We start from the raw sequence: 17019 nt of genomic DNA on the forward strand, positions 1-17019 counted from the left end.
CGTTCAAATTCTAGTTGACCAAAAATGTTGATCAACTATATCAATCGAAAGAGATTTCAAACTTTTTTTACGTCTTGGTTCGAACCTCCTATCATATTCCGTCTTCACATAGCAAGCGTTTAAAACTTCATATGGGGTCTCTCAGACCCACTTACGTGTTTAAAGCAATTTGATTCGTTTTATCTAAATTGGCTTTATTTACAAGTGGAAAATCGGACAAAATTACGTGTCATTTCAGGCATCTCACGTCACGACTGCAATATCTGTGACTGCGGCGAGTAGAAAGAAGCTTTAATGTTCTTTTCTTTTATAATTTCACAATAAATCATTTTTTGACAATGCTAATTGTGCAGTCACATGTTTGTCATATTTCTGAGATTCTGAACTTTTATTTGTAAAGATTGTTAAAAAATATTGATTCAAACCAAAATTACAGGTTCTCAACGTTGAAAGTCTCCCAGACCGAAAAATGTGTTTACGTATTTTACGGGTGTATTTAAAAGTTAAGAATATCAAAATAAGCATCATCGAATTATTTAAATTCTTTATTTAAATTATTTCACTTTTCTACTTTTTTATTTGAATCATCTTTAACCACAGTGTTTTATAAAAATTGCGTTTACTAAGGAAACCCGCCACAGTGGATCACCAATTTTAATAAATTTATATAGGTGTATAGTATTCACTCACAAATTTACTTTATAGCCGTAAGTTGTGAAAATTAGGCATTCTCTAGAAAATGATAATGAAATATTTCAGCACCTATAGTATCGTTACAGAAGAACGATTGTCGAGTCAGCGGCGTAGCGTTTGGATGTTGACTGCTACACTCAAGTCCTAGGTTCAATACCCGTGGATAACTTTTTTTTATTTAAATATTATGTTTTTAAATTGTTATGTATTTTTAAACCGTTTTTAATTACTTAATATAAAATGTTATTTTTTAAAATCAAAAAATCTGTAAAAAAAATGCTCTTCTATTATTAATTAAATTAAAATTTCTCATGCTTTTGATTCCTCACTGCGGCCATATTGAAGTCGTAACGTCAGAAGAGTAAAATTGCATGAAATGACACGTAATTTGGCCAACGTGTCATTTCTAAAAAAGACAATTTGGAAACAGACTAATCAGACGGCTTTAAAACACTTGTAAAAATGAATCTAGACTGTTCTTTTTTCGCTTAGCAATCAGTAAAAAGCACGTAGTGACACGTATTCAAACAGAAAAACACGGATAGTGAAAGAAGTGAAAGATGTGCTTTTATGTATAAAATTTAATTGTAGTCCATTTTTGCAAATTTGGTAAATACGAGACAAGTCATATTTTCACAATAAAACACATAATAATAAAATAACATGTCCGATAACATCTCATCGTCAACCTGTCACGTTTCAGTCTATTAGTTCTAATTTTGTCCACGATGGAATGTCGCTACCGTCAACGCGGAGTTTTCAGCTAAGGAGCCTTAAATACAAAAAATATAAAACACAAGGCCTAAAAAATAAAAACAAATAAATTTGCAATCAAAATTACCATGGCTGTTTTACAATAAATTCACAACTTTTAGCGTAAAAACAATTAAAACACAATGGTTTATTGCATCATACACATAAAACCATTGACATTTTACGTACAATCTTTATATTTCATTTGATTAAGAGAATTTGGAAAACAAACTTTATTAACGTTTTTGAAAATTTCTTTCATTTGTTATTTCGGGCTAACAATAAAATCTAGATAAAAAAAAAAAACAATAACAAAACCGTTTTACTTGAAGACCGTTGTAGGTATAACGATTTATAAAAACATTTATTTTGAAACAGTCATTGTAAATTTTTATTGCAAATATATTTTTTGTGTTCATAAAAAATTTTAATTTAATAATAGAGCATTTTTAAATTCGTTGATTAAAAAAGACAACATTTTACATTAAATAATTAAAAACAATTAAAATATTATATATGTTACGGGCAAAGTCCGCATGGTGTGCAGTGTTGACATTGCCTGGACAATGTCAGCTTTGTCAAACGCGATTAAGCAAAGTTGTTTAAAATGCTTTATTAGCGAACATAGCTCGATTTGATATAGGCAAAGTCACCATCCAGCGATGGCAATGTCGGCAATTATTATTTCATTGCGGACTTTGCTCGGTTCTAAGTGGGCAATGTCGACATTGTCAAATCTCCGTGGGCAAAGTAATCGAAAGACGTCAATCTGCTACCACAGGAGCACAACTCCGGGGGCGTTGAGATACGGTACGCAATAGAGATCCTATAATAAAAGTCGCGCCATCAAACGATCTTAGCAAATCCATCTCGCTCATAGGATTTGCCAAGATCCCCTGATGACACAACTCTTGTTATAAGGTCTCTAGTACGCAACATACGCATAAGGCGCAAGATTTAATTTTATATATAGGTAATTTTTTTAAGGACTAATATTTATATAATAAAATAACTGTTTTAACAGTATTTGTTAGACAATATACAGTAGAGTATGGTAATACTTACACATACAGTTAAAACAGTTATTTTATTACATAAATATTAGTCCTCAACTTTTTAACGAAGGGCAAATTGAAAAACTTGGTAACTACAACTGGTATTAATTCCGTTCATCTAGCGCAGCTTAGCCCTGAGGATTTGACAGTGTCGACATTGCCCTCTTGAAACCGAGCAAAGTCAGCAATGAAATAATAGTTGCTGACATTGCCCACCCAGTGATGGGCAGTGTTGAATTTGCCCACATCAAATCGGGGCATGTCCGCTAATAAAGTATTTTAAACAAATTTGCCCAGTCGCGTTTGGCAAAACTGACACTGCCCAGACAATGTCGACACTTCACACTATGCAAACTTTGCCCGTAATAATTTAAAAATATAAGATTTAAATAAAAAAATTTCCCGCAAGAATCGAACCTGGGACTACGAACGTAGCAGTCAACGTTCTACGCAGCTGACTCAACAATCGTTCTTCTATAACGGTATTATAGGTGCTGGAAATATTTAATCATCACTTTATCGAGAATCCCTAATTTTCGCAATTTATTGTAATATTTACTATGACTAATGTGTAAGTGAATACTACACATCCATAAAATTTTATTAAAATCAGTGATGCACTGCTGGCGAGTTCCCCTTGTCAGTATCAATAATTGATGCATTCTTTCAATCAACAGTGTAAATTTTATAATATGTTCAGTTAATACTGAATATCCTGACGAATCACATGTTATATTGTTTCTATGTTCTTTTATAGTTTCATGTTGAGCTCTTTTTAATTGACCCACTTAAGAAATATCACAATTTTCACATAAAATTTTTTACACAATGTTATTAGTTTTAAATACATGGGCGTGTCAAGTTACTTAACAAGTTTATTCAAGCCTCCACTGAATTTGAATTTCTATCTTCTATTGTTTTCACAACTAACTCAGAAATATGTTTAATGTACAGAAAACCAATGTAATTATTTTTCTGATTGTATTTAATTTCGTTAGAATTAGTTAAAATTTAATTTGTTGTGAAGTTATGAATATCGTATTGAAAGTATTTTATTCTATGTTATTTTTTTTTAAATCAAGTTTATAGAATAACAGTTGTCCAACAATATATTGATACAGATATTTAAGTTGTTTTATAAAATCTGGAAAATACAATTATAATTTACACAATAAATAGTTTAAAGATGTAGTTTTCTATTTTGTAAAAACTTAACTTTTAGACATGTTTGGTTTGGGTGGCTAAAATTTTTTAATTATGTTGTTTTTATTTATAAATTGGTTCAATTTCTTATTTGTCCATTAATTAGTATAATGAACCTATTTCATGTAAGTAACTAAAAACTACAGAAGTAACTAACTAAAAGTTACAGTAGATTAAAGATAGCCAAAAAAGTCCAGTAGAAAAAACTGATAAATTCCAGTTTTTACTATCCTTTCTATTGGACCTTATCCAATAGAATAAGCTGGCAAGAATTCACATAAAAATAAGTAATATATGACACAAATATATATTTACATATTTATATGCAGAGAAATTGACCAAAAAGTCCAGTGAAAAAAACTATGGTAAATTCCAGTTTCTATTGCCCTAACGAAAATCTGTAACTCTTAACGATAGTGTCAGTATCGTTATGTTATCATTGCACAGCTTTTTTTACCATATACAATATCTATACAACAATAGTACAATACTGTCATTAAGAGTTAGAGAATTTCAATACTGGACTTCATCCAATGAAATAAATTAACAAGAACTAACATAAAAATAACTAATATACGACACTAATATACATTTATACAACTAAATACAGATATTTTTTCTTTAATTAATAAATTAAAATCAATTTAGTTTAAATATAAATGAAAACAAGCAAATACAAATGAAAAGTAACAAAAAATAATAAAAATGTAATAATATAATGATGAATAAGGTCAAAAAACGAGCAAATTGAGTGGAAAGTATATAATTACAAAATATTCTTACATAAAGCGAGTCTTATGTTCTGACCACAAAACGTTTCGGCTTTACTTAGCCTTCTTCAACTCGTATAATAATAAATAGCCACAATTTACATATTCGATGATACAGTAACAATCAATTAATACATTTTAGTTAGTCAATACAATAAATTCAATCTATTACTAGTTCGGAGTGCTGACAAACAAACCTTTCAAAGTGTCACACTCCAATTTTAATTAGATAATTTTAGAAGCTATCAGTTGCGGCCCAAATTTGGTTTCAAGGGGTAAAATCAGTCCTGACGTGTAAAGCGATTTTTAGCTTTTCTCTCTGTCTCAATAACCATTCAAAATATAAAAGTTTTGTACAAAAGTTTTACAATAAAATTATCTCTATTTATTCACGTCAATAATATTTTTTAGAAAAATTTTTTAAACTATTAAAAATTTTTTAAATAATCATTTTAAAAAATGTTATTAATGTGACTGAATAGAGATAATTTTATTGTAAATCTTTTGTATAAAACATTTTTTTTTAATTTCTCAAATAGTTTTCAAGATATAACAAAAAAAGCTGAAAACCGCTATACACATAAAAATGATTTCACTTCTTGAAATCAAATTCGGACAGCAACTGAGTTTCTAAAATCATTTAATTATGTTACCTAAATGTGTGTAAAGTTTTATTAAAATTGGAGTGTGACACTTTGAGAGGTTCCCTTGTGAGTCAATATTTTGCGATCCATGAGGTAGAGAAACTCGGCCGTTATACGTTTTAAAATTGCTCGTTTGGAAGTGAGAATATATTTAAGTGGCATCATATGAGTTTAACACAAATTCTTTAAAGCAATTGGTAACCTCGTACACATTGTATTCATCAATATCGTATAATCTAACAATTTAATAATCAATCTGTTATGTAAATTACCTCATTTAAAAGATTCGTAAAAGTGTTAAAGATTCGGTCAATTTGTTTTAATGTAACAACTTAACTGTATGAGCTCTGGTCCAAAACAGATGTGCGACCTGAGGTTCAAAGATATAATAAGTAAATATTGTGAGAAGAAACTAAATGGTCAGTTTTTTCAAAATATCAAAATAAGCGCCATCAAGCAATTCAATATCTTTATTTAAATTTATGCTATTCTTTTGTTCTTTTATATGTACAGTTTCAGAAATGAGTCTTTTGTAAAAATTTTTTTCTCTATCTAAAATTTGCGTATTCTCCCAATCAAATGCATGGTTTTCATTTATGATGTGCTCAATGACAATCAAATGTCTCGACGAGTCTAATTTTATATTATTGTGTTCTTTGATTCTTGTGCCTAGCTGTCTCTTAGTTTGTCCAATGTATATAGCATCACAATCTTTGCAACATATTCTATAAATTACATTGTTATTATTATTAATGTTGTTCTTATCCTTGTGCATTGACATATCGGTTGAGTTTATTTAGGTAATGATATCCTATTGTAAATTGAGATTTTTCAAACATGGATGTTATATTCTCAGATAGCCCACTAATATATAAAAAAACTATGTTTTTTTCTTTCTATCAGAGATGTGTCATTGATGTTGTGCTTATTATTGTTCTCATCAGATTGATTTAGTTTTTTTATTATGTAGTTATTTATTCTACGATTTATTGTATTAAATATGAACTGCAGCGGAAATGCATTGTCGATTAAGATTCTGATGCATAGCTTTAAAACTCTGACTAGTAATAGCTTGGATTTATTGTATTGACTACTGAAATGTATTTAATTGATTGTTACTATATCGTCAAATATGTAAAGCGTGGCTATTTATTATTATACGAGTTGAAGAAGGCTAAGTAAAGCCGAAACGTTTTGTGATCAGAACATAACTCGTTTTATGTAAGAATTATACGCTTTCCATCAAAATTTGCTCGTTTTTTGAACTTATTCTTCATTATTAATTTGCGTTGAGCACATACAAGCCTATTTCATTAATTTAATTTTTATAATAAATCTTTTTAATTCAATAATAAATTGAATAGAGGCGCAGTCGCGTCGCGTGTCAAAGTAAACACGAAGCGAGAGATCGATATATCAGTAACAGAAGTAACAGAAGAAATAAAAAATGCTATTTTTCTATGAAAGTGAAATTTGATGCTTAATAATTTTTTAATTCACATGTGAAATTAATATGTGAAATGCTTTTGTTTAAACAAAAACTTTAGAAATATAAGTATTACTAAGTTTTATATTAACGTTATTAAGTTTTATAATAATTTTTACTTTTGAGAAAAACATAATAACAAAATAAAAATTTAAAATATACTTTTAATTTCAAAACATTGTGTTCCTTATTGCATATCATCTACGTGTGTGCGTGTGTGTGTGTGTGCATGTGTGTACATGATCAATGGACAAATAAGAAATTGAACCAATTTATAAATAAAAACAACATAACATAATTAAAAGATTTCAGCCACCAAAACCAAACACGTCCAAAAGTGCACGCACGCATACAGAGTGCTCGTTAATGGTTGACCCCACCTTTTGCAATAAGAGTATGATTTATTGACAAATATATATTTCTAACATATTATATTAAAAATTAAAAATGCGTGCTCCTATGGTAAAACGTGGGGACCACCATTAACAAACACCTTATACACGCACGCACGCACGCACACACACACACACACACGCACACACACACATACACATATAGAACGAGAGAGAGAGAGAGAGAGAGAGAGAGAGAGAGAGAGAATGAATGAAGGAATGAGTTTTATTGATATTCTAGGGCAAGGCCCTCTAAGAATGTACAGTATAAGAAAAAAAATGTATTAGTATTACTAAGAAAAACAAACAAATAAAACAAAAACAACTAAAAATAATCAAAGCAATAATGTAACCGAAATTCAAAATATAGAACAATATTAAAAATAATAACGCAAGATAAACACCACAAACAGACGCCAAGATATAATATTACAAAGATAAAAATTGAGGTCAGGTCGAGGGGAAATTCACAGCCGGCATTGGTGTACAAAATTTCGGCAGTGGACTGCCGAAAAAAGTAAGCAGTGACCTATAATATTGACGGCATTGTCGTCAGTGGTTGGGGAGTGGTGAGCTCACTTCAGAGTCGGTTTTTCGATCATGGGGTTGAGCACAAAAATTTTTGAATACTTCGGGAAAGCTTTAGAATTCTTGTGCAGGCATTGGCGTATGATAATGGGCACGCGGTAGTGTTCATAATTGCATGGCATTGCCTTAATTTTAATATAGGATTGACGGCATTGTAGGCATTGACTAACAATAAGCATTGTCGGCAGTGTACAAAAATGTCGGCAGTGTTTTACAGCAATGCCAAAAATCGGCATTGGTGTACAAAATTTTGGGTTGTGAATTCCCCCTCGGGTCAGGTAGACGCCTCAAAATCTACAGACAATGCTTAAAATAAAATAAAAAACTAGACAGAGAGAGAAAGAGAAAGAGAGAGAGAGTTTAAATCAAGGAAAGACATGGCACTTATTAGAAATATCGTGAAACAGGTTGTTATACTACATACATACCTCGTACATTTATATATACATGTACATATCAATTCAATTTCAGAACAAAAATTCAATATTGAAAAGATGTTTAATATTCATTGAATTAATATCTGGTAATTAGACATTGCAATTTAACATTCAAATTTAATATATATTCAACATTTGTTTAATATGTATGTAATGTTAATTTTATGTACATGTTACATATATTACGCTGTTAAAACATTGACTAAAATAAATATAAAAAATAAGTTTTTAAATTATTGGAAGAAATTAAAATTTAAAAAGATTAAAAGGTCAAGATACTTAAATATCTCGAGAAATATAAGTTTTACAGAAAAGTGTTTCCGATAAAAGTTATATGGTTTAAAAATACCTACTAATTCTAAAAAATATTTTATGACTTTATCAGTTTGACCTTGGGTTGTATAACCAAGGTCAGGTTAAAGTTATATTGATTTTCTTAAATGGAACTATTTTCCAGAATCTAATATCTGGTGTCAAGAGCTTTCCAAAACCCCCCAAAAAAGTTTCTTTTCATTAGGTACTTTCCAAGTTGATGCTTGAAAGTTACAGTACATTGCAGTTTTCAATCCTCACTACATTAAATACATATATGTGTACACACACACACACACACACACACACACACACACACACACACACACACACACCCACATATGTATATATGTATATATATATATATATATACATATATATATATCTGTGTATATATAATGTACGTATGTATGTGAAATAAAATTGTTTTTAATAGTTATTGAAACGAGTAAATTAATGGATGAGTTTTAATGAAACTGTCAGACACAATGATCATATACTTACACAAATGTATTTGAGATAACTTTTCCCACCCAATGGATCACTGTATAATTTCACAAAAATGCTCTTTATACTGATATTTTTTCTATTAAATATAGCATTTTTATAATTTTAATTTTGAAACATTGTGTTCCTTATTGTATATCATCTACATGTGTATGTATGTGTACAGTACACACACATGTACACATGTAGATAATATGCAATGAGAAACACAATATTTCAAAATTAAATGTATATTTTATAAAAATGCTATATTTCATAAAAAAAATATCAGCATAAAGAGCATTTTTGTTAAATTATACAGTGATTCGTTGGGTGGGAAAAGCTATCTCGAATCCATTTGTGTAAGTATATGACCATTGCATCTAACGGTTACATTAAAACTCATTCATCAATTCACCCATCTTAATAACTATTAAAAACGATTTTATTTCCCTGAGCAGAGAAAAAACAAAGCTGTTTGTATTACAACGCTTCTTCTAATATCATTTACATATGCATGCAATTGACAGTCTACAAAAAAAAAGGGTATGACATTCCACCAATTCCATTGAAGACTATCCAAGCATTTCATTTTATTTCAACAGAAAAGAATATTCCAACAGAAAAATATTAAAAGTAAATAGTAGGCCAACCTCTTATTAATTAACAAGTAATGTATTTAAGATATTCACATACTTTGCCCTGTATATTTACGAAAATCAACCATGTATTCATGATCAAATATCACAGGTAAATTTGGCCTAAACAGGAAAATATACGAAACGATTCATAATAACATTAAACAAAACAAAAAACAAACCTTGTCGTTCACAATAAACAGTGTTTCAGTTGCAGTAACTCAAATACAATCCTCTACGTATTATTTATTGTAAAATTACCTAATGGTCACCTAATAGCATGTTTATTTATTTTAAGACTTCAAGCGTTTTCTCGTGAAGATATAAAACTTCCGTAATTACGAATCAAAAACCACTTTTATCCACAAAACGAAGAATATCGCACGATGTTTCCTCTTTTATCCCAGCGACGGTTAGCAATGAGCACATTTGAATTTGACTGTGAATATGGGTACATTCGTTTATGCATTGGTCAGCGCAGTGACTGCTCTTCGATGGTTTTTGGAATGTAGACTTGCTCATCGAGCGGCAAACGTAATTGGTTGATCCAGAAGTAGGAACAAGTCTACATTCTAAAAACCATCGAAGAGTGGCTGCGCTAACTTATGGCTCTGGCAGACCAGCGCGATTTGCGATACGCGACGAGCGTTTATCCAATGGGCGTACGTCTTTTCAAAAAAATTGTACGCCTATTGGATAATCGCGCGTCGCGTGTCGCGTCATCGCGCTGGTGTGCAGTAGAGTCCTATATAAAGAGAGAAGCGACATTGATGTCCGAAGCTCTGATTGGTAATCTGATTAATACTTGATTGGCTAAGCGAGCAGCCATATTGTGACAACAGCTGTTTGTAGAATGATACGAATGGTGTTTGATGACATTAGAGCGATCCCAAACTGGTGGTGGAGAACTCAATTGGATACTAAAGGTTGTGATGGGGGTTCGATGTCGCTTCTCTCTTTATATAGGACTCTAGTGTGCAGGAGCCATTAAGTGTCGTCTACAATACAGTCGTTACGATGTGACGACGTTGCGACGGACCAATCAAAGAAGAAAATATATGATTTTTTCTTCTTTGATTGGTCCGTCGTAGAGTCGTAACATCGTAACGACTGTATTATAAACGACGCTTTAGGCTCAATGCACACAGGACGCGTCAACGCGTTACGCGTGGCGAATAGCCAATCATTCTTTTGCTTTCTTATTTCTTGTCATAAAAACGAAAAAATGATTGGCTATTCGCCACGCGTAACGCGTTGACGCGTCCTGTGTGCATTGAGCCTTAGGCTGCGTTCGGGAATATACACCGAGTTCTTCCGAGTATTATTTTATCCTTGTTTAGCATTCAGTGAACAACAAAGATAAAACGACACTCCAAAGGCTGTTTTCTATTCCTGCACTAGACTGCACTGGAACGTCCTTCTTGCTTTCGCTAACTTTGAAACATCTATTTATTTCATTTTAAGTGTACACCCAAGGACTTTGATTCTGTCCATGGGAATATTTTCCAAATTGAGAAGTCATCACTTTCTACATATTTGCAGTTCATGATTAATGAAACAACTAAAGTTTATTGGTCGTTACGTTAATCATAAACTGTAAATATGTAGAAAGATAGCGACTTCTTAGTTTGGAAAATTTCCCCATGGACAGAATCAGGGTGATGGCAGAGAACGAGACGTAACTGACGTGACGTGACGTGACGTGACGTTGAGTAAGGCAGAGAAAAGCCGTAAAGACGTACGACGTGTTGTGTTGAATGTCTGATGATCTATTAAGTGCGCGGAGAGACGAGGTGGGTAATATTAATATATTAACTTAATAATTTATAACTAAATATGGTCTGGAATAAAATAACAGATTTTATTCATAACTATAATAATTTGTTTCCATTTCTTTGATCAAATAGTTAAAATAGAGTAATAATTTTTATTTTAGGTTAATCCACATTTTTCCCTGCTATATATACTACAATTATTACAAACGTACATGTTTTTCTCGATTGACGAGTTTTGTATCTTAAAAATATTCCACTACTTTGATGCAGAATAGTATTGCATTAGAATAACCTACATGCAGCGAGCGAACTACATCAACTACAACTTACTCATTAAGCTATCTCTGTACAGTTGCATTTTTTTCGGTCTCCCAATCTTATTTAGTAAGTTTGATTTACAAAATTTATTTTTATTATTTTAGCTTTGTATTTTTATTATTATGCTAATTTATAGTTTGCTTTTTCAGTAGAATATTTAGTTATTTTGAAAGTGATACAAGAATAAAAATGTTGGATCATTCACGTATTGTCAAATTTTGATGATTCACCTGTAACGAACACAGATAGGTAGAATAATTATTAAGTAAAGTATGCATAATTATGTAAATATATTGATTAAAGTCTATATATAAACCAAAATTATTTATAGAGGTTTATTTCTATTGAAATGTACATAAAGATATAAAGATAACATATTTCTTGTAACATTGTAGGTAAAATATGATTTAATTGATTAATAAGTAATTAAGAAATGTTATTCCTTTTCAATGCTTACAATATGCTTATAACTAATAAAAAAAATGAGCAGTGATAGTGAATTTATAATTCTGGTAATGAATTGGATAATTACATATGTTTTGTTAAGACGTAAAAGAAAACAAATTAGATGGTTAAATAGGCGATGGCTTGTGAGTCCTATTGAATGAGGATTCAATATGGAGATTATAATAACTTATTTCAAAAACTAAAAGATGATCCTGCATTATTTTATCGTTATACCAGAATGACATTGGCACATTTTCAGCAATTAGTACAAATGACAGAACCATATTTGATAAAGAAAAGCTCTCGTGCTTTAATACCAGAACTACGACTTTTAATAACTCTAAGGTATTTATAAAATAAAAGTACGATAGTGCATGCTTAGATGCGGCAACTCATTCGTATTATGTAATTAATGTAAATGTACTTTAATCATAGTAATTTTAATATAAATTTGTAGTATATTTTTACATATTAATTATATTCTTTTTAGATATCTTGCCACAGGCGATTTACCATTGACTGTAGCTTTGGCATTTAGAGTTGGTGAATCCACAGTAAGAGAAGTGGTAAAAGAAGTTTGTAATATTTTGATTAAGATTTTGGAATTATATCTTTCTCCACCTACAAAAGAAGATTGGAGAATATGTTTTCATGGATATTGGAAGAGATGGAACATTCCAAATTGTGCGGGTTCCACAGATGGCAAACATATTAGATTACGCTGTCCTCCAAACTCTGGAAGCTTGTATTTTAATTATAAAAAATTTTATAGTGTGGTTTTATTGGCAGTATCTGATCATTTATACAGATTTACATTAGTTGATATTGGAGCATTTGGAGGTAAGCAATAACAAAAATTCAATATTATGTACATACTATATTATTATATATTTTATAGGAACTAGTGACGGAGGCATTTTCAATAACTGTGATATAGGAAAAAACTTAGAAAATAATAGATTAAATTTACCAGAAGAACCTATAAACCTTCCTAATAGCAATTTAAAAACGTACACTTACTTTGTAGCCGATGATGCTTTTAAATTATCAAAAAGAATTATGAAACCTTATTCTAGTACGAACTTGACATATAAAAAAAAATTTTTAATTATAGACTTTCTAGAGCACGAAGAACAGTTGAAAGTGCTTTTGGAATTTTTTCGAATAAATGGAGAATATTCCACACAGCTATTAGTATGCTACCAGAAACCGCTGATGTAATTGTAACAGCTTCAGTTTGTCTACACAATTATATACTGAAAGAGGAGCAACGCAGTGGAACTAAAATGTATAGTCAAGAACAAATTTCTGATAATACTGAAAACCAAGTAAGAAAAAAAAACAATTTAGAACTAAATAAAAGTATAATAATTTAATCCTTCAATTAATTTTTAATTAATAATATTTAGAATTCACCCTGGATCAATATACCAAATAATCTTCAAGAAGATAACGTACAAACTGCCGAAATTCAAAGAAATATTTTGAGTGATTATTTTATTTCTGAAGTTGGACAAGTGGAATGGCAACATGACTATGTTCAAAGAGGTGTACATGCAGACGAATAAATTTTTTTTTTTTTAATTTTATTTTTATGATATGTCTTACAAAACTATTAAAATTATACATTTATACTCAGTCAATTATACTCAAAAGAGTATAATACATCACAGACACAAATACTGTTTGATATAATTTTTTAAATAAACTAGTAATTATTTTGTTTCATAAAAATTTTAAAATAAAATATAAATGTTATATCTTTACAATAAAAAAATAATAATACCTATTTGTACTGTCACAATTACAATGTATGTAAAGATTTCTTAAAATATATAATTCTTATTTTAATAATGGCATAGTAAGAGTATCTATAACCATCTTTCTTTTTTCATAAAATCTTCAAAATTAAACAAAATGTTATATATTTACAACAAAAAAAAACAATGTCTATTTGCACTTTTAAGATAAGTTTTCTTAAAATATATAATCCTTATTGTTCTAATAATGGCATAGTAAGTATATCTTTGATCATCTTTCTTCTCTAATAAAAACTTCGAAACATAATGTTATATCTTTATAACAAAAAAAGGAAATTAATGTTTATATTTGTGCTGTCAACATAATATATAGACGGTGTAACTAAGAAAACATACATGAAGGATGCTACGAGATATAGGACAGAAATCCAAGTCAAAAATCTTGAATTACTTTTTGATCTGAACCTTTGTTCGTAGTTATGCAGTTTTAAAATTTGTAAATAAGCCGTGTATAAACGGAAGATGATTAGCAAATTTTAATACTGTATAACTATGAACAGAAACTCCAGATCAAAAAATAGCGAGAGACTCTTCGATTTGAATTCTTAGCCTGTATCTCGTGGCGCATATACTCCATGTATGTTTTTCCAGTTACACCCTATATAGATTTCTTAAATTAAATGATCCTTATTGTTCTGATAATGGCATCGTAAGAGCATCCATAATCATCTTTCGTCTTGCATTTTTTCTTTTTCTGAAATAGTGCTAAATTGTACTTTTATAAAGTCCATAAAAGCGTTATCTGCCGTTGAAGACTTGTTTTCCATATATGATGAAATTCTTTGGGTCATTTGAACTAATGATTGCTCTAACTCCTTTGTTTCGTCGACTTTCCACTTCTTGTGTTTTGGTGCAACATTTTCTTTATTAAAATATTTCTTGTTATCAATATGCTGCTTATTTACATTTTTTTTTTCGCTGTTCGATGAACTTGCAACACTTTGTAACAAGTCATCATCTTCATTAATTACTGGTTCAGATATTGTGCAATTTGTGTAGCTTCTGGAAACAAGCATATAAAATACGTAAGAGTGGATATATTTAAACAAATAATTTAATGAGTTATTTTACCTTCGTCTTTTAATTACGCGATCCAAGAATGCTAACTGCGAAAAGAAAGGAAATTGACTAGCTTTACTTGCACCACTTCCACTTTTAGATTGAATTTCTAGCTTTCTTTTCTCTCTGTTATATTGGTCCCTTAATGAGACGCACCTTTTTTGACAATAGGATGGAGTATACATGTCACCTGAACAGTAAAAGTTTTAGATTAAAATACATTATACCATTATTTATCTAATTACCTTTTTATCTAAGTAATTATACATATAGTAAGTATAATTTATTACCACAATTAGTTTCAGTCATTATTTTGGATATTTCTATCCAAGCATTTTCTTTCATCAAAAAGTTTTTATAATTGGCGTTACTTTTATCATATAGAAATACTCGCTCTCGGTATAGTTCGATCAGAAGTTCATCGCCTTGCTTTTCTTCAACATTAATAAACACAGGATCGCAATTATCTTGCTTGTCATCTGTGCTCGTTTCAAGTGAATCATTATAAATTTGGCAATATTGTGAATGATCCGACATTTTTGTTCTTGTATCACTTTCACAATAACTAAATATTCTACTGAAAAAGCAAACTATAAATTAGCATAATAATAAAAATACAAAGCTAAAATAATAAAAATAAATTTTGTAAATCAAACTTACTAAATAAGATTGGGAGACCGAAAAAAATGCAACTGTACAGAGATAGCTTAATGAGTAAGTTGTAGTTGATGTAGTTCGCTCGCTGCATGTAGGTTATTCTAATGCAATACTATTCTGCATCAAAGTAGTGGAATATTTTTAAGATACAAAACTCGTCAATCGAGAAAAACATGTACGTTTGTAATAATTGTAGTATATATAGCAGGGAAAAATGTGGATTAACCTAAAATAAAAATTATTACTCTATTTTAACTATTTGATCAAAGAAATGGAAACAAATTATTATAGTTATGAATAAAATCTGTTATTTTATTCCAGACCATATTTAGTTATAAATTATTAAGTTAATATATTAATATTACCCACCTCGTCTCTCCGCGCACTTAATAGATCATCAGACATTCAACACAACACGTCGTACGTCTTTACGGCTTTTCTCTGCCTTACTCAACGTCACGTCACGTCAGTTACGTCTCGTTCAGGGCCTATAATCTCTTATGTAAATTTTGTAGACAGCGTTTGTGGCGTCCTCGCTGGACCACCCTAGGCCAAATGAAACTATTAAGCAATATCTGTCGGTAAAATGGTTGATAAATCTCGCATGGTACATACTGGTTCATGCTTTGTTTTCGTTACATGTGCAACCATGTGCAACGCAGAACGTGCGCGGATTTATATTTCAATATATTTCAAAAGTATTCAGCAGTGTTCAGCAGTGTTCAACAGTGTTCAGATTTTGTCCGGAAAGAAGAGAAAGAAGTAGTTCAGAGGCCTACCCGTACAACCTATTGATAAGGTAAGTGAATTTTATTATATAACCTAAAATAACGTAAAAGAAAAAAAAACCAAACCAATAACAATTGAGTTTAATAACAACTATTTATAAATATGAGAACTTGTTATTTGACTATTTAGAAATATGAGAAATTGTTGCGTCTCTGGATGTTCTTCGGGCTACAAAGCTCCTCGTCATGAGTTTCAGCGTGGGAATACAACGCCCTGATCCCGAGCAACCGGGTATGCCAAGGATGTTCTGGCGCGCGCACACACACACACACACACACACACACACACACACACATATATGTAAAATACATATGTGTTTATCGCATAAACTAGGATTATTGCAATATTAATAAGTTAACTACTTTTTTTCTTACGCATACAATAGAATCAATTTTGTTAAAATCCTTTTTTTTTAAAAAACAGCACCATTTTCATAATTTATAATTTTTTCCATTTATCCTAGTTTGCGATAAGCAGACATATCATGTATGTTACATATATGTAAAAGTAGAATACTTTCTACGTAAGCAATAAATTCAATTAGTAATGAAATAAATTAGCAATAAATCAATAAGCAATACGCAATAAATCAATTTACAATACAACTTGAACCAGAATTCTAGTCGCAGCTAGATCTTCGTGCTTGTATTATTTGTGTGATTTTATACTTTCCTCAAATTCAATAAACTGTGCGCCG

At 30.3% G+C, this 17019-nt stretch overlaps 2 protein-coding genes and 1 pseudogene across 10 annotated transcripts in view; 1 reads left to right on the top strand and 2 right to left on the bottom strand.

The window, feature by feature from the left end:
• The window catches only part of LOC105201592 (protein claret segregational), a 29222-nt gene extending 19298 nt beyond the window's left edge, over positions 1 to 9924 (bottom strand). Inside the window, exon 1 of one of the 3 annotated variants that reach the window (XM_039448131.1) lies at positions 9719 to 9924. Coding sequence is in view for 1 of the 3 variants with exons in the window: in XM_039448127.1 (XP_039304061.1) it covers positions 9516 to 9554 (39 nt within the window). In the remaining 2 variants the exon portion in view is untranslated. Of the gene's footprint in view, positions 1 to 9515; positions 9570 to 9639 lie in introns of those variants that run through there. The other 2 variants (XM_039448129.1, XM_039448127.1) reach the window with 2 other exon arrangements.
• A 1128-nt stretch (positions 9925 to 11052) lies between these two features.
• LOC105202984 (protein ANTAGONIST OF LIKE HETEROCHROMATIN PROTEIN 1) lies at positions 11053 to 13851 on the top strand. 7 transcript variants are annotated; one of them, XM_039447836.1, is made up of 8 exons: positions 11053 to 11250; positions 11394 to 11616; positions 11700 to 11799; positions 11946 to 12342; positions 12488 to 12837; positions 12896 to 13007; positions 13112 to 13325; positions 13407 to 13851. In XM_039447836.1, the coding sequence occupies exons 4-8, from the start codon at positions 12155 to 12157 to the stop codon at positions 13563 to 13565; spliced, it is 1023 nt and encodes a 340-aa protein (XP_039303770.1). In that variant the 5' UTR covers positions 11053 to 11250; positions 11394 to 11616; positions 11700 to 11799; positions 11946 to 12154; the 3' UTR covers positions 13566 to 13851. The 7 variants fall into 7 exon arrangements, with proteins under 7 accessions (XP_039303770.1, XP_039303784.1, XP_039303773.1 ...); XM_039447850.1 differs by having other exon boundaries at positions 12257 to 12342; XM_039447839.1 differs by having other exon boundaries at positions 11703 to 11799.
• Positions 13563 to 15529, bottom strand: LOC120357472 (annotated as a pseudogene).
• Positions 15530 to 17019: the final 1490 nt, after the last annotated feature.

The sequence above is a fragment of the Solenopsis invicta genome, chromosome 1, assembly GCF_016802725.1.
Source record: "Solenopsis invicta isolate M01_SB chromosome 1, UNIL_Sinv_3.0, whole genome shotgun sequence".
Lineage (NCBI taxonomy): Eukaryota > Metazoa > Arthropoda > Insecta > Hymenoptera > Formicidae > Solenopsis > Solenopsis invicta.

Coding starts and splice junctions, on each gene's coding strand:
- LOC105202984 (XM_039447836.1), top strand. CDS start 12,155: ATGAGGATTCAATATGGAGATTATAATAACTTATTTCAAAAACTAAAA. Junction 12,343..12,487: donor CGACTTTTAATAACTCTAAG/GTATTTATAAAA, acceptor TATTCTTTTTAG/ATATCTTGCCACAGGCGATT. Junction 13,326..13,406: donor CTGATAATACTGAAAACCAA/GTAAGAAAAAAA, acceptor AATAATATTTAG/AATTCACCCTGGATCAATAT.